We start from the raw sequence: 17839 nt of genomic DNA on the forward strand, positions 1-17839 counted from the left end.
CTTTGGTCTGTTGTTGCCTACCTGAGGTAAGTAGAAATAAACTCCCCAGGAGAAGTCACTCATTTTCCATAAAAGCCCCATGTGTCAAAGACCAGCCCCTGGGTTTTCTGATTGGGTGGCAGAGCCTCATGGGAGCTCTTTAGGTCATTGAAGATGTGCTATCAAATGGGGTTCTTGAGACCGCATCCTTCCTCTTCCTTTCTTTCCCTTTTTCCTCAACTCTGTGTGCCTGCTATGATGATGCCTACTGATCATGGACTGGACTCTGCAACTAAGATTCAAAATAAACCTTTTCTCTCCATCAGTTGATTGTGTATGGTGTTTGTCACAGTGACGGGAAGCTAACAATGCGTGTTCCCTTTCCTCTTCCAATGGGAGTCCTGAGAGTACTCTCCACACGGCCACCTCCACAGTCTTAGCAGCAGGCTCTGCTTCCTGTTGCTGTGCTTAGTGGAAGGACAATGGACCTGGATAACCAGCCTGAGTCCCTAACTTGGGATCATGCAGCCAAGTTCTGAGCTAAAGGCAGCTGTGGCCTCTGCCTTCAAGAGCAGCTCAGGCCTCAGTGTTGCGGCGGGGGCTTCAGCCTCTCACTTCTCTGGTCATCAGCACCCAGAGTAGGGAAAGATGCTGCCTGCAGCCTACCCTGGCCATGCCTCATGAAGAGCATCAGCACTAGCACGGTTAGTGTTCTGCCGTAACCACACCTCCAACTGACAGCCAGCCACCCAGAGATGTTTGTGTGGTTCAGGATTGCTCATACATGATCATTGCCATGATCTCCTGCTAAGAGAATACTAACACCAGACGTTTATTTTTCTTTATATTGAGAAACAGTACCAAGGGTGTTGGGGTAGGTGTGAACTAAGGAATTCCCATAACTCTCAGGGGCTGGGTCCATCCCCTAACGGGGATCTCTGGCTGACACCTAGTCTATAATGTCACCACATTCCAGGTTGTCCAGTTCACTCTGCATGTGGTCGACGTATTGATTGATCTCCTTCACTCGCTTACGGTTCCTCATGATCTCATCTTTGTGAATCTGGGGAATGGAAGGAAAGCCAGGTGCTCAGTGTATATGACAGCTAACATAAATGAGTAAACTGAGGCCGGAGAGAGGGAAGGAAGATGTTTACCTCAGAGCCCCACCCACAACATGCACCACTGGTCTCTCTGAGTCAGGAGTTACAGATACAGTAAAGTACATGGGTTCAAGAGTGTGACTAAGCTACACTATCTTCACGGCAGAATTCTACAATCCTTAATTCTTTCCTGTACTTCGTTTCTGATAGAAAACAGCACCCTGATTAGTAGCTAGCCTGCTAGGTGGCTCGGCATTCGTTACTCACCTTGTCTAACAGTTGTGCACACCAAGAGTTGATTCCAGTCACCAGCTCGTCCTCTCGGTTGTCAATCTTCAGGAGGTGAATGTCATGTGATGCCCCAACAGCATTAACAATTGTGTCTTTGTCAACAAAAAGCTGGAAAGTGAGAAGGTCCAAATGAGATCGTGTGTGTCATGCCCTGAGCACAAAGTGAGGGAGCTGAATAGAAGATAGGCCCCTGGGAGTCCCCAGGCTGTGTGGCACACCTAGTGGAGAGCCCGGACCATACCAGTCACTTTGTGCCAGCTCATCCCTGGGCAACAGCTTGTTCCCCAGCCTGAGCCACGGCAGATGTCATGTGCAGTCCCCATCAAAAGCATGTTTTCTCCAGGGAGATCGCAGGTGGCTAGCCAAGGCAGCCTCACTAGGCATATCGGTTTTCACAAAGCCTCTTTCTAGGTAGTCCTAAACCTCTGCTAGTCAGGTCTGGCTGGGTCTCCAGGCTGTTCCAACCCTGGGCCCTGTAAGCTGATAGGTGTCTACCTCCTGTTTGTCTTTATAACACTCCTGCAACCAGAAAATCTGAAATCTCAGATGCACCAAAATCTGTTTGGATTTTTGGGTCAGAGATACACAACAGTACTTGGTTTTGCTTTACTTTCTAGAGTACCAGCCTAATACGCTCCAAAAATATGTCTGTCTGATCTTGAAATTTTAATACTTGGGAGATCCAAAACCTCCAGGCTCTCAAAGGAAGATTCAGGAGGCACAAAGTGTCCTTAATGCTCTACAAAGTCATGTGGAAAACAACCTGCTTGATTGTCTCTCCTGTCTTCTCTCTCTCCAACTTATTGACCACACACACTCCATTTCAGAACAGTGTCTGTGGGACGCTGGTTCACTACAGAATCACATGTGAGAAAAGCCAGGTTATCTGATGTGGAACAATGGATCAGCACAGTCATACCATAGGAATGACAGGAAGTCATTCAGTTCCTCCCTACTCAGACAACAGGCCAGGCTCTGAGAAGCATCAGAAGATGAACACCTACCTGTCCACACTGAGGGTTCAGGAGTAAGTAACCTAGTAACAGGCTTCTTTTGTTTTTGTACCTTTATCTTTAAAACATATTTAAACAAGAAACAAATATAATATGAATTTTTCCATAAACTTTGCTTTCTTATTACAGTGTTACATTGTACATAACATTCCATTATACTCAAATTAAGACCACATACCTGAGAGTTATTTAAGCTTCAAATTACTCAGGAAAGAACAAACTATCATTAAGACTATCACTTTAAAAGGTTCAGACCTAAAGTCTTTGCTAGATTGTTTCACTGAAACCATTCTTTGTTAAAGGAAGAATGCGATGTGTGAGGGATGAGAACACATCCACTTAGACTACTAAGTACAACACTGTTACTAAATGGATCAAGGTCAAGTTATTTAAACATGCAGATTCACTCTTTACACATTGTATCAACCACAGCTGGTCCCTCAATGATATGAAAGTTTCCTTCAACCTTAGGTTTTACCTGACAACAGTTAAAAAACACATTTTGTAAAGATGACTTGATTTTTCTAGGTCATAGTTCACACCTGAGATCCTATTCCATCAGGGAGAAGCAAGCCCAGACACTGCACATTCGTACACACCCACATATGCTCCGGCTCTCCATCAAAAACTTGAGTGTCAACCAGTACTAAGCTAAGCAGCACTTATGTCCCAACTAGTGCCCCAGGTTGCAACAGGAATTAGAGAACAAGAAAGACAAAACACTCAGTTTCAGGTTCTGGAATGTCTCTCAGATACTTCACACCCAGCTTGGAGGTCAGTTCACTGGGTTGTCCAAGCAACAAACCCCACCTTCGATTGCTGGCTGTCCTGCCACAGCCCCAGAAGGGAGTCTTGAAGTGTGAGTCTTGGCTTTCCTGTCCTAGGCTGACATATCCTCTGTGCTGTAGCTCCACAGACAGAAATTCCACCAGGAGTGTCTGTGTGACTGGAGAGTCATCACTCTGGTACACTTGCATGCAGTCTCCACTGTTGAGGGATGGTGAACTAACAAACTTATTTTGTATAGTCTCCAATGCAGCTCGGTGAGCATCTTCAGTTGTCAGTCCTGTGAACATTCTCCAGCCAATTCGATGCAAACACGATGCTCTCCAACTCCTGAGGTACTCAAGAGTTGTGGAGCAGGGGGCATGAGCTCCAGGATTTTCAACTCAGCAGCACATCCAGAAAGAGCAGCTTGCCCAGCTCTCCCAGGATGTTTCAAGGCCAAGCCTCATCTGAGACAAAAGCAGCAACATTCCCTTTGTGACCCACAACCACAGCACCTACTTGTCTCAAAGGCCCAAATCTTCCTTCCTTCCTTCCTTCCTTCCTTCCTTCCTTCCTTCCTTCCTTCCTTCCTTCCTTTCGTTCTTTTTTCTTTCTCTTTCTCCTCTCTCTCTCTCCCTCCTCTTCTTATTTGTTTGTAGGTTTTTTGTTTGTTTTTGGTTTTTTGAGACTGTTTCTCTGTGTAGCCCTGGCTGTCCTGGAAATCACTCTGTAGACAAGCCTGGCTTCGAACTCACAAAGATCCACCTGCCTCTGCCTCCTGAGTGCTGGGATTAAAGGCATCTCCACCACTGCCCAGCTACCTCTTGTTCCTTTTAAGTGCAGCTAAATTGAATCTGTGGTCATGGTGTTAGGAGAGCAAAAGGGTATCCCATGATCCACTGCCAATCCATAGGCTCCTTCTCTAACTAAAAAGCAGGGAGGAATTCTGCCTGCAGAGAACTTATCCTTCTGCCCTTCACACAAGAGTCTGTTTGCAACTGAGTCTGGACTTCCTGAGTCCATTCAGTGCTCTAAGTGTTCCAAAATTACAAGATTTTCCACCCATTATGCAGGTGCCACACTAAATTTCTTCTAAGAGCTTCAAATTAGACCCTATCCCTGCATTTGTAGGAGCATCCTCAGTTCCACCACAGTATGGTCGCTGTTCCTGTGGCTTTGCAATGGCCTCTGATGAGCTCATTTGCATTCATTAGCTTCAGACTGAGAACGATGACCTGGACCTGCATGCACCAGTGTAAAGCTCCTTCCTCCTCAAAGCTTTGTTTCGAATTCCTTGACTATTACTTTATTAGCAGATGCCTGAGGTGATCTGGAAGGGGTCCTGCAGAACTCATCCCCTTCTCCACGGTGGTTCTCCAATATTATCTATCAGGAAAGTAGCATCCTCCCATCCAAAAGTAACTGCAGAAGAGGAATTATCCCACGGCAGTGCAGAGCATATACTGTCCTGAACTTCAGAAAGAGGTACAGCCACAACAGCAACTCTAGTATTTCTTCAAGCAGCTTTTGGGAATTTGCAGCTCCTTCCATGGACCAGACCTGAGCATTGACCCAGCTCGTGCAGCTGCACTCCTGCATGGATGTCCAGAGCTCCTAGAGTACAGGTGACATTCCTTTCTGTTGGCTCTGAGCTCTCTCTTTGGCTTGGAGTCTTGAATTTCCTGACCAGGTTGGAGGATACAAATGCAGAAAAGCTGGACCAGGAGTGTGGCATGGCCAACAGCAGTTGGCTTTAGAGGGGTGCTTTGGAAACATCCTAAGCCATGTGACTTTGTAATCACCATCTGTGCGTGATTCTTCTGGGTAGCAGAAGCCAGGTTGCTTTCCTCCTCAGCCCTCTTCCTCTTCTGGACCATTTTTGCTATAGGCCCAGGAAACATTTTCTTGAGCCAAGCTGCCTGGGTCCAAATCACAGCTCTGCTGCTATCATCTCCATGCTTCCCTTCCCTCATCTAGATGGAAACACAGTGGTGCCTACTTCCAGGTCTATCTGGGGACTGAGGGGGCCGTTTTGTGCCCAGCCTTCACGGCAGGCTGGCTCTCAGGGGCTGCAGCATACACCAGCTGTTGGTGTGGGCACACTTTTCTCGTAGTCAATGTTTTTCTCCAGAGAAAACAGGTCATTTCATTGCTTCTACGAAAGGCAACTGTGGGTTTCTGGGGATTTCTTGTCTATGACTGTGAATGTTCCTAAGAAGAAGGAGCTTTCCCAGGCTCTCCCCCAGGAGGTTTTTGGTTTTGCTTTGTTTTTTTGTTTTGTTTTGTTTTTTGTTTTGTTTTGTTTTGTTTTGTTTTTGAGACAGGGTTTCTCTGTGTAGCCCAGGCTGTCCTGGAACTCATGAGATGCCCCTGCCTCTGCCTCCCAAGTACCGGGGTAAAGCACTTGGCTGACTGGCTCCCCATGAGGCTTTGAAGGCAGTAGTCTATTCCAGTCTTGCTGGTGAGTCTAAGAATCCCTTAGCAGAGAGGCAGAGCCCCATGGCCTGCTGCCATGGGCACCCCTAAAATGCCTGCCAGCTGTGGTGAATAGGGAAGGGCGTAGTGCTGACTACAGTCACAGACCCAGCACTGTCTATCAGACTAGAGTCAGAATTCAGACTCTCTTCCTCACTGGTTGTGTCTTTCTTACCACACATCTATGAGCCTCCCTTGCCCAGTGTTCTCACCCATAACCTCAAGTAACAATGGTGCTTCCTTTGGTGAGGAAATGAGATCACATGTGGTCAACAGGCTGGATGGTGGTAATACTCTAACGAAGAAACTTTGTTGCCAGACACTACAGTGCTAGACAGGGCCCCTTGGGTAAGAGAGCAAGCTGACCTGCCTCTCTGCAGATGGCCTCTGGGGCCCGTATTTTACTGTGTGCTCGTCACTAGGGAGTGAGCATGGTTCTGTGATGTTGTTCACTGCGTGTCACAGACCTCGGAACTCTACCACTCCATGAGTACTGTCAGAGACTTCCAGAACGTCTCAGAGGAGACTTGCTGCTTGGTTAGGGCAGGGTAGTGTTTTCCTGTCTGGGCAACAATGAGCTCTGTAAGTGGCTTGTGGAGAGGATGTTAGTGTGACTGTGGCCCTGCACCATGCTGCTGTGATTGGTGTCTGTCCTAGCCTCAGAACAGAGGCTATAAGGTCCAGGCTGCTGGCCTTTTATCTGCACAGCTCAGCCTAGCTCCTGATACGGTAAAGATTTAGTGAATACATGTTTTCATCTACCCAACTCCAAGATCATTCCCGGCTGCCATGCTGGATGCTCCTGCTGGCACAGGTGGTCCATGGTGATGAGGAGATCCTCTCTGTCCTCCCTCACAAGCTTATGTAAAAGTATGAATAGGTGTGGAAACAAATCAACATGAGCCAGAGTTTAAAACTGTGACCTGACGGATGGGGAGTGGAAAGGGGGCAGTAGTGTAAGAAGTACTAAGGGAAGGCCTCTCAGGAGAGCTAGCACTTGAGCTGAGATCTAAATGGCAAGGACAAGAAAAGCACATAGAGACCGAGGAGTGAGCATGTCTGCCAGATAGAATGTGGACTGGCTGGTTTTATGTCAACTTGATACAAGCTAGAGTCATCAGAGACGAAGGAGCCTCAGTTGAGGAAATACCTCCATAAGATCAGCTGTAAGGCATTTTCTTAAATAGTCATCAGTGGGGGAGGGTCCAGCCCACTGTGGATGGTGCCATCCCTGGGCTGGTGGGCCTGGCTTCTATAAGAAAGCGGGCTGAGGAAGCCATGAGGAGCAAGCCAGTAAGCAGCACCCTCCATGGTCTCTGCATCAGTTCCTGCCTCCAGGTCCCTGCCTTGCCTGAGTCCCTGCCTTGACCTCCTCAGTACTAGGTTATGGCCTGAGAGCTATACGATGAAATAAACCCTCTCCTCCCCAAGTTGCTTGGTCATGGTTTCATTGCAACAGTAACTAAGACAGAACATCTGTTGAAAGGATGGGAGCATCCCAGAGGCTGGTCACTGAGCATCAGAGCCTGGGGTGGGAGCTGCCAAGGGAGGCAGGTCTAGTCTATGGGAATGAACTCTCTCGAAGGTCACAGAAAGCTGGGAGGGGTGAGGATTGCGTAGTCTGGGTTTCCAGTGGACCTACCTGTCTGCATATTGAGAACAGTTTATAAGAAGGCAGCAAGGTGCCGAGAGGCAGGCAAAGGGCATGTGGACCACGGCCTGGTGATAGCACAGTGATGGAGAGTAGCTGAGGAGCTCAGTAGTGTATGAACAAAAGCAGGCCCCTGAGGGTAAGTATTCTGACCTGTGCCCATTAATCCCTGCCTGGAGCCCTTTCCTAAGCCATCTACATGCTGCTGCTGGAGCTCAGGCTGGACTCATAGATGCCTCCTCAGGCGTAGACCCAATGATGGATCCCCAGTATTCACCACTACCTGCCCTGGTGGAAACTGGGGCAGTGTGCTGGTGGGCCAGACATGAGGCTTGGGGGTATAGCAATGTTGCAGTTCTCCTTATAGACACTGTATGGTTAAGATGCCTGAGGGAGGGCTGGAGAGATGGTTCAGAGGTTAAGAGCACTGACTGTTCTTCCAGAGGTCCTGAGTTCAATTCCCAGCAACCACATGGTGGCTCACAACCATTGGTAATGAGATCTGGTGCCCTCTTCTGACTTGCAGGAATACATGCAGACAGAATACTGTAAACATAATAAATAAATAAATCTTTTTTAAAAAAATGCCTGAGGGAGATCTCTGGCTTCTACCTCTATTTGCAACTGCTTCCTTAAAAAACAGTACCAGAAGACCCCAGAGAAAGGAACGTGTAACCACCTGACCATCCTGAACCGTGGGAACCTTGTTCGTCTATTTCAGCAGTCGATATTCCTGCAAAGCAGGCTACTGTCTCCTTCAGGTGACGAAACCAAGGCTCCAAGAGCTTGTCATGCTTAGGTAAGCCATGAACTGGCTGCATTTCACCTCTGACCCCCAGCAAAGTCCACTGTGCCCAGTCCTGCCCTCACTCACCGCCCGCACATCGTCAGGCAGGTCCTCATCCATCTCGCCCTTGAGGATCTTCTCCAGGGTGTTGATGGCGATCTCCAGGATCTTCTCATGGTGATGGTTCTCCAAGTCCCGGCACTGAGCCATCCTGCAGTTGTGAGTTAAAGCCAGGGGCAGAGCGAGCCAGGTGTCTCTCACCTGTAGCAGGGCCTCTGCTAAACAAGGCTACAATCTCCACCAGAGAGACCAGTTTCTAAGACAGTGGTTCTCAACCTTCCTAACGCTGTGACCCTTTACTACAGTTCCTCATGTTGTGACCCTCAGCCATAAAATTATTTTGTTGCTACTTTGTAACTGTAATTTTGCTAATGTTATATGAGTCAAAAATATTTGATATGTAGGATATCTGATATGTTACCACTGCTCTAAGGGTTCAAGATCTGCTTCAAGGTGCTAGGGGCATCATGGCCATCAAGCTGTCACCCCCCCATGCATCAAAGCCCAGGACCATCGTCAGGTCCTCATATCATTCCGGTCCTAATACTGGGTCATTACTGTCCCTCAGGGTCCTCACTCTGTTCCTCCATCCCCAATGGCTTCCCAACACTGCAGTAGACCTCACTGGTCTCACATACTCTCTTCCCCCTTCTCCTGGAAGAAGACTGAGGATTTAAGTAGCCAGTTCCTAGCTTAGAGCATCCTGGAGCTTCCATTCTCTGACGCGGCCTGAAGTCCTCATCTGGAGACTTGTTTTCTCAGGTTCATCCTCGGGATCTTTGAACACACTGCTTCTGCTGACTGGAATGTATCGACTTTCACCTGTTCCTGTGGCCACCTGCAGATCTTTTAGTGTTTAGGGAGACGCTGACCCTTTACCCTCCATACCACTTGGTACTTGAATGACTGCATGCTGGACTCTGAGCCCCAGGATGATAGAACCTGAGTTCCTTCTGGGGTGGAACTGAGCACTTTGCCCCCATAAAGGGCTGGTCATGTTTCAAATGTTGGTTTCTAACCTTAACAAGTAGCCTGCCAAGCTCCTTTTAACTTGTCCTGTCTTCAGAGTGGGTGTTGCCTAATCCCAGAGTATTTTCCTGCAACAAAAAGTGAGGCAGTGATTCTGAGATGTCAGTGTCCCCATGAACATCTCCCACTGCACTGGAGTCCCTCTGGGCTTCCAAACTGGCATTCTAGCAAGGCCATCACTGTGTAGTGTCGGGAACCACTTCAGGTGTCATGGAGTATACTCAGTGATCACCAAATGTGCATCCTATGATAGGAAGGACCTCTTCCTTGATGAAAATTGGTAGCTGTTACGTTCTTCTACTTTCAAAAATGGAGAGCTGTGAACTAGGACCCTGTGGAGAGTATAAACACCTTCTTGGGGTGAGGGCTTAGGTCTTTCTGCAAATCCATGGGGGGTAAGTATTTTGGGTAGGAACTGAAGCATGATCTAAAGTGCTCACTTTACTCTGTAGCAGGAGCAGCAGGGGGTGTGGCTCTGCACCTCCACTTGTTCACACACTGCTAGTCTCTACTTACCCTTCTCTTTTCTTCAGTGCTGGGGATCGAACCCAGGGCTCACACCTGCTAAGCAAGTTCTCCACCGAGCTATCCCTTGATCTCCTCTTAATTTCCGAATTTTTTTGTTAAAAACCTTGGCACTTTCGCCCCAGCTGCTCTAGCGGCCAAGACAACCCTCAGGAGCCCGTGGTGCCTTCCCATGGGGTGAGGTAGGGCCCATCACAGAAAGGATATAGACTTTGGACATTTTCAATAAATAGTCCCACCAAGTCAGTGATGTTTCTTTCAAACATGTTTATAGTCTCCTGAAAACGATACAGAAGACAGTCAATATAGGTATCGACATCCTTGGCACCACCTCCAATCACAGACCCTTAGAGGCAAAGACCACCCCACTTGACTTTGTAGGGCGGATGGCTAAGGACTGACCCCGCCTTTTCAGAGCCCTGCTACTCTCCAGTGTCAACTCACTACCCCAGAATGTTTATGCTGTCAATGTTTTTTGAAAAGATTTACTTACTGTATGTATACGAGTGTTTTGCCTACATGTATGTATGTGCACAGTGTGTATACCTGGTGCCTGCAGAAGTTAGGAGTCAGGAGGAGGCACTGGATCCCCTAGAACTGGAGTTACAGACAGTTGTGAGCTGCCATGTGGGTTCTGGGAATTGAACCCGGGTCCTCTGGAAGAACAGCCAGTGCTCTTATCCGCTAGGCCATTTCTCCAGCCCCAGGTTTTAATTTTTTTTATATTACATGTGTGTGTGTGGGGGGGGGTGGGGTGTGTGTGTGTGAGCACATGTGGAGATCAGCGGACAATTTGTAGGAGTCAGTTCTCTCCTTCCATCATGTGGGTCCCAGGGATCAAACTCAGGTCATCAGGCTTGGTGGTTAGCGCCTTTACCCACTAAGCCAGATCATCCTGCAGCCCTGTCACCAGGCCTTTTGCCTATAGCTGCCTCTGCCAGGAGCACATATCCTGGGCTCACTCCCCTCCTCCCTGAATGGACCCCTTCCTTTTAGGCCCCTCAGCAGGATCTGGCCGTCATCTCCACAAAAGCAGTAGAGGGAGATCTCAAGAGCCAGCTCCACTACAGGGACATCATTTCATCTCTCTGGGCCTCCTCATATGGGAGACGGGTTTTCTGTGTAGTACCATGGTAGTTAGTTGGGGTAAACTAGCTACATCACCCAAATGATTTACCAAGCATCTGGCAGAGCCAGGACCTTGGGTAAGTGCTAGCTGCTACCCTAGACTTCCAACAGTTAGTTGCTACTTAGCAGAGCACTTGAGGCCGAAACGGATCTCAATGTTGTTGGGAAAGTGATAGAAGAATGTGATTATGAAGCCTGCTCCCCTGGAAGACCCTTTCCATGCCTCCTACAGACCTCTAGCACTACAACTTGAGCCCATGGATGCGGGACACCCATAGGAGCCCAAGGCCTGTCTGCAGGCTGTAAAAATGAGCCCGTTCTCACATGTGTGAGCACTATTTTGGTGAATAAAAGTAAGGACATTAGAAAGCACAAGCAAGTGTCTTCCAGCTTTAAGTGGCTGGTGACCCGGGCAGGACAAGAGCATAGATCTGGGAAATGTTTGGATCTGAAAACAGTCTCCCTGCTTGAAAGGGCTGGGGGCCAGCAGCAGCCCTCCCCTGCACGCATGCACGCACGGCCTCTGCAGTACTTGAGCAGAGCAATTCCCGGTGGGAAATGAGCGGCTGCTGTGCTGTGCGACAGCGAATCTGTCCCGTGTAGGAAGTGTCACTTGACGTGTGAGGAATTGATTAGGCACTGTCTCTTGGCCCAGCCAGAGCAACATCTGATGAGGTCCAATTCATCACACCACTTCCAACTCCCAGGCTGGCTGCCTGCAAACACACAAGTCACCCTGGCTACAAATGCATTTGAGGCAGTCGTGCTTTTTATTTCCCATTGTCAGTGCCAAGTGACGGGCTCCTCACATCGCCTACCCTGAGACAGCAAGCCCAGGCAGCAACACTGATGAGCCTTTGTTTGGTTCCCGAGTGGAGGTCCACCTTGTCTCAGAAGCCCCCGAACCTCCCCTTGGATCTGATAAGAAATCTGAGGCTCTGGGCTCTTCTAGGATAGGGGAGAGGAGATTTGCAGAGGAATAACTTCACCTCTCATTCTCCAGAAGAGTTCTTTCCCAGGCAGCAAAGATAGCAGTGTGTGCCTTTCTTTTTTCTTTTCTTTTACTTTCTTTCTTCCTTCCTTCCTTCCTTTCTTTCTTTCTTTCTTTTTTTTTTTTGCATCGCTGAGGATGGAACCCAGGGCCTTGTCTGTGCTAAGCAAGCACTGAGCTGCACTTCCAGCCCCTGCCTTTAATGTATTTTAATAGTTCTGGAAGGAAGTGATTGTGTGGGTGTGGGTGTGCGCATGCTTGTGTTCCTATTTGGTGGTGTGCACATGTGTGTGGGGGTGTGTGTATGTACTATGTGCACATTGGATGGAGGCAAAGGACAACCTCAGACACCATTTGCCTGCTTTTCCTCTCACTGGCCTGGAACTCAGCATGCTTGCTAAGCTATTTGGCCAGTGAGCCCTAGAGACCCAGCTGTCTCCACCTGCCCAGTCTTCTCCTGCATGTCTACTGGGTTACACTGGGCACACAGGGGCAGAGCCTGTGGAGGGCATGCTTGCAGGGTTCTGCAACTGCATGCTGAGGGACGTATGGATGTGTGCAGTCTGGCTGCACCTCCAGCTACTCCACCAGCTGCATGCTGAGGGATGTATGCATGTGTGCAGTCTGGCTGCACCTCCAGCTGCTCCATCAGCTGCATGCTGAGGGATGTATGCATGTGTGCAGTCTGGCTGTACCTCCAGCTGCTCCACTAGCTGCATTTCCAGTGTCATGAGCATGTTGAACAGCTCATTGATGTCATCACTGCACTCTATTAGCTTCTTCTCGATGCTGGGCAGATCACTCTCTTCTCGGATGGTATTTAAGTTCTACAAACAAAAACCATGTTTCAGGATTCAGTAGTTAAACGTGTTACTCAGTAGGAAGTGACAATTTTGTTTTATGGGTTAAAAACTGGGAGTCTGGGTTGAAGTGCCCAAGTTCAAGCATTAGCTCGCAATTTGCTAGTTCTGTGACCTTTGGAGACGCTACCTGCTGCTCTGGCATATTGTATGTAAAGGTACCTGCACATGACGGATGGAACAAGAGCATTCAGACCTCCCCTTATCTCCTTGAAAGTAGAAGATGAAATTCCCATGGGCAAGGTTCTTTGTCTGTGCCAGGAGGAGGGAAGACATTCTCATCATCGGAGATGGGAGCCACAGCTGAGGAAAATCTGTGCAAATCAAGCTTTTAAAACTAACTCATAGGGCTGGAGAGATGGCTCAGTGGTTAAGAGGCCTGGCTGCTTTTCTAGAGGACCCTGGGTTCAATTCCTAGCACCCACATGACAGCTCACAACTGTCTATAACTCCTGTTCCTGAGGCTCAGATGCCCTCTTCTGGCCTCCATGGGCATCAGGCATGTAAATAATGCACAGACATACATGTAGGCAAAACATCCACACACATAAAATAGAAATAAATAAAGAAATGAACTCATCCCAGGCACAGTGGCACCTGTGTGCAATCCCAGCGGATGTGGGAGAATCAAGAGCTGAAGGCCAGCCTAAGATTCCAGATTAGAGCAAGAATGAGGCCCTGTGTCAAAAATCCAAAACCCAAACCCAGAAACCAAACCAATGAAAACAAACAAAAAAGCTCAGAAAGAAACAAAACAACCAGGCATAGTGGTGCATGCTTTTAATCCTAGCACTTGGGAGGCAGAGGCAGGCAGATCTCTGAGTTTGAGGTCAGCCTGGTTTACAGAGGGAGTTCCAGGACAGCCAGGATTACACACAGAAACCCTGTCTCAAAACAAACAAAAAAGTAAAGAAAGAAATAAAGTAAAGTAAACCTTACCAGCTAATCACATCTCTACTATCCTTAGCCTTGTTCTCACAGCTTAATCCAAGTTGTCCAGTCCAGTCCAGTCATGAACCACACAATACCGTCCCAGTCAGCAATATACTGCATGTATGACAGTGGCTCCCTAAGACAACGATGCTACAAAGTTCCAACTACCTCCTAACAGCTTGGTGTTCCCACAGGGACATCCCCATAATGACAGATTTCTCAGAACTTATCACCACCATAAAGTGATGTATAATCACACAGTAAGCTTTAAGCCCTGCTTTTTGTTGTTGTTTATTTCTTTTGAGATGGGGTCTCATGTATTCAAGACTGGCCTTGAACTTGCTTTGTAGTTGAAGATGACCTTCAACTCTGATCCTCTTGCATCTATCTTCCAAGTGTTAGGTCCACAGGCATGCACTATTACACCTGCTTTACGTAGTGTACTCATATACAGGTAAACTTAGGAAATAAAATTTGCAAGCTGAGGATTTGGCTCCATGGAAGAGTATTTGCCTAAGTGGTAAGGTTGTGGGCTGGTACCCAGACTACCCCCCCAAAAAAAATCAGTTTACTTAGCACAGTGTGGGAAGTTAAAAGTACAAGGCTGGTTAGCCTCATCTGTTTGGACTCTCTGCAGGGCCTCTTAGCTGCATCACAACATGGTGGGTGGCATGACATTGGAGTACATGCTCCAGTGTCAAGTAAATGACAGGTGTACAGAGGAGTCATGTGGGAAGGGAAGATGCACAGGAGAGGGCTGGCAGAGCAGAGTTTGCTTTATAGCACCCACCTCTAAGAGGTCAGCAACCCAAGCCCACACAGGGAAAAGCATCGGTCCTTCCTATTGACCAATTCATTTCTTTTAAAATAAACAAAAGTTATTGGGTGTGTATGCATGTGGAGTTCAAAGGACAACTTTGTGGAGTTGGTCCTCTCTTTTCACCTTTGCATGGCTTCCAGGAATTGAACTGAGGTCTCCAGCCTTGTACAGCAAATGCCTTTACCTCATGAGCCATCCCTCGCTCAACATCCCCAATCACTTCCTAAAGGTACCACATCTCAATATTGATGTGTTAGTTAGGGATGAAGTGATACCCATGCCATAGCAAAACCAGTTCCAATCTTCGAGCGAACCAGACAGACCTCCTTAGAGCCCCAGGAAGCAAGTGGAAGTCCATGGAAAACAGAGTGAACGAGACAGTCTCGTGAGCGGATGAGCAACCTGGTCATGAGCAAAGGCCCCAGGAAGGTGAACAGCAGCAGTGCAATGCAACCTGTGGTTGTGACTAACAGTATGAGCCCTGAAGCAGGAAGGAGTAACGGCATTGCTTTTCGTTTGGTTGGTTTTTGGTTTTTCGAGACAGGGTTTCTCTGTGTAGCTTTGTGCCTTTCCTGGAACTCACTCTGTAGCCCAGGCTGGCCTCGAACTCACAGAGATCCCCTTGCCTCTGCTTCCCAAGTACTGGGATTAAGGGCATGCACCACCACTGCCCGGCTCAAGAAAGATTTTTGTGGGGACTCTCAGAATGGAGAAATACTTTCCAAGAACAACCAGAAGGAAGACGGATAAATTCTATTCTATTAAAAATTTATGCCAGGCAGTGGTGCCTTTAATCCCAGCACTCAGAAGGTGGAGGCAGGCAGATTTCTGTGAGTTTGAGGCCAGCCTGGTCTATAGAGTGAGTTCCAGGACAGCCAGGACCGTTACACCGAGAAACCCTGTCTCCAAAAACAAAAACGACCACAACCAAAAAATTTATGCTGCTGCTGGTGGTGGTGGTGGTGGTGGTGGTGGTGGTGGTGGTGGTGGTGGTGGGGGTGGTGGTGGTGGTAGTGGTGCACACACCTTTAATCCCAGCACTCAGGCGGCAGAGGCAGGCAGAGCTCTGTGAGTTCAAGGCCAGTTTCATCAACAGAGTGAGTTCTGGGACAGGCAAAAGCTACACAGAGAAACCATTTCAAAAAACCAACATAATAATAATAATAATAATAATAATAAAATGATATGCTAGGGATATATATAATATGCTTAGTAGTAGACTGCCTGACTACCACAAACAAACACTCCTCATGACAAAAGTACCATAGACAAATGTCAAGATAAATAACGAACTGAGGAAAACACTCTGAAGTAACTTTGAAGACCCAAGGCTGCTAGCTCAACCTATAAAGAGCCGTAATAAAGTAATCCTTTAAAACACAGAGGGGTGGCGCACGCCTTTAATCCCAGCACTCGGGAGGCAGAGGCAGGCGGATCTCTGTGAGTTCGAGGCCAGCCTGGTCTACAGCGCGAGATCCAGGAAAGGCGCAAAGCTACACAGAGAAACCCTGTTTCGAAAAACCAAAAAAAAAAAAAAAAAAAACAAAACACAGAGGGAAGGGAAAGAGACAATGGCAGATGGCTGTAAACTAGACAAGCAAAATCAAGGCTAGGTTAAAATGAGGGGCTTGTGAGGAGCAGGCAGGCTGTGGATGGAACGGACTTGGTGGATGCCGAGCATTATGCACCCCACTAAAAACCCGAGGCACCGCGACTTGATCCCTGCCTGCGCTGCTGGCAGAGGGGCCCCAGGAACCTCTGAAGTTCCCTGGCCCTTCTCTGGAAGTGAGCCTTTCAGAGCTCTAAGACAACCCCTCCACTCTGCTCACTCGGGTAAGGATGCCTTTGGCCCAAGCCCCTGGGCTGGCTCAGTGGAGCTGTGTGTGGTACCATTTGGTAAAACTGTGATCCCTGGCACATGAACAGAGACTAGGGGCCTCCAGGACCACCAGAGGGCACAGACATTGCAGACCCTCCACAGTGAGGGGAATCCTGGCACCCTGGCACCCTGGCACAGGAGAAGGGGACTTACCAGCAGATGCCTTTCCTCAAACTTGGCAACCTTGAGCTTGCCCTGGTCCTGGTTCTCCTGGATGGCCTCCTGTATGCACTCATTGAAAGTGTCTAACTCCAGCTTCCGCTTCTCCTGCTGCTTCAGGCCGTACTCGAAAATGTTCAGGCAGATGATGACAAATTTGTCCTTGTAGGTAAGTGGCTGTTAAGGAAGTGTGGGGCTCAGGAGCAGGCTACCAGGACTGTGACAAAAATGTTGACAGTTCCTTGCAGAGCATGCCATGCTGAACACTATGGAGGCTACAGGTGGTCCTTTTGACAGAAGGAGGAACAGAGGAGCCGAGGAGCTGGGGTTTGCCATTTGGAGCCTAACGTGGTAGTTATCTATCTCTACCTGCACCTAAGGAACTCAGGAGCACAGCTAAAGGCCCTAGAAGAGACTCCCAGAGGACTGGGGGTCCAGGCAAGAGCTAGAAGCAGCCTGGTCAGGAGAATGAGTTGAAGCCTTTTTTTTAAATCTCTGGTTAAATTAAAATCTTTAAAAGAAATCCTCTGGGAAGGGCCTGTCCTGTGGCTCATCTGAGCTCAGAGGAACTAGGTGGTCTAGGTTCAAGTCATGGCTCCAATGCTGCTTCTGAGATCCATCCTAGTAAATTACCTCTCTGGGCCTCAGTGTCCCTACCTCAGCTAAGGGCATCGAGGAAGCCACCACAAAGAGTCCTTTGGAGGCTGGGCATGATGGCACACACCTGTAATCCCAGAATTTAGGGGTGAGGAGCAGAGGCAGGAGATCTCTGTGAGTGAGTTCCAAGCCAGCCAGGGCTACAAAAGCAAAACCTTGTCACAAAACAAACAAACAAATAAACAAACCCAGAGGATCCTGGGGATGCTGTGGGATGTGTTCAGGAGAGCGGATGCCTCTCAAAAACCCCACAGCTTCACAGTGCTTAAGCTGAGAGCATGGATCTCTGAGGAAGAGGGCTGGACTGAGAAAGTTGTCAGGTTCTGTGTGGCCACCAATGTCCAGGCTCTGCCTTTAGGTGCTCACCAAAGCTGGCCAGAGGAGCTAGGAGGCCATGGATGGAGGTTCTCACATAGGAGTCATCACAGGGCCAGCCAGCTACATACTCTCATATGCCCAGCCTAGGAAAAGAACCAGCTGTACCCCATGACTGCTGCTGGCACCATGAAATTGCACAATGCAGTCACTTTTCAGGCCTGGGGAATTATGACTTTTCCCAAACTGCAATTCTAGTTTCATATTTTATTCCCAAATAACACTTCCTGTCTTAGAGATTTGTCTCTGTAGCTTTTCTGGCAGTTGACACCAGTGTTGGTGTCCCCGCAGACCTATTTGGGACTGGCTGTCTCAACTCAGAGCCCTCAGCTCCACAACGCCTCATGTCCCGGAAG

The 17839-nt window shown here is 48.4% G+C and overlaps 1 protein-coding gene and 1 pseudogene across 7 annotated transcripts in view; both read right to left on the reverse strand.

The window, feature by feature from the left end:
• Positions 1–787: 787 nt before the first annotated feature.
• Drc3 (dynein regulatory complex subunit 3) overlaps positions 788–17839 on the reverse strand; it is a 40965-nt gene continuing 23913 nt past the window's right edge. For 6 of the 7 annotated variants that reach the window (XM_052757319.1, XM_052757317.1, XM_052757315.1 and 3 more), the window contains 2 exons: positions 16446–16620; positions 9985–12627 (listed from right to left, as the gene is read on the reverse strand). In XM_052757319.1, coding sequence (XP_052613279.1) covers positions 12274–12627; positions 16446–16620 — 529 coding nt within the window. In that variant the 3' untranslated portion in view covers positions 9985–12273. Of the gene's footprint in view, positions 1043–1349; positions 1482–8154; positions 8279–8351; positions 8356–9892; positions 9960–9984; positions 12628–16445; positions 16621–17839 lie in introns of those variants that run through there. The other variant, XM_052757320.1, reaches the window with a different exon arrangement.
• On the reverse strand, positions 2894–6452 carry LOC128121440 (threonine aspartase 1-like; annotated as a pseudogene).

Source organism: Peromyscus californicus, unplaced genomic scaffold (genome assembly GCF_007827085.1).
Source record: "Peromyscus californicus insignis strain IS unplaced genomic scaffold, ASM782708v3 Scaffold_3__1_contigs__length_106647218, whole genome shotgun sequence".
Lineage (NCBI taxonomy): Eukaryota > Metazoa > Chordata > Mammalia > Rodentia > Cricetidae > Peromyscus > Peromyscus californicus.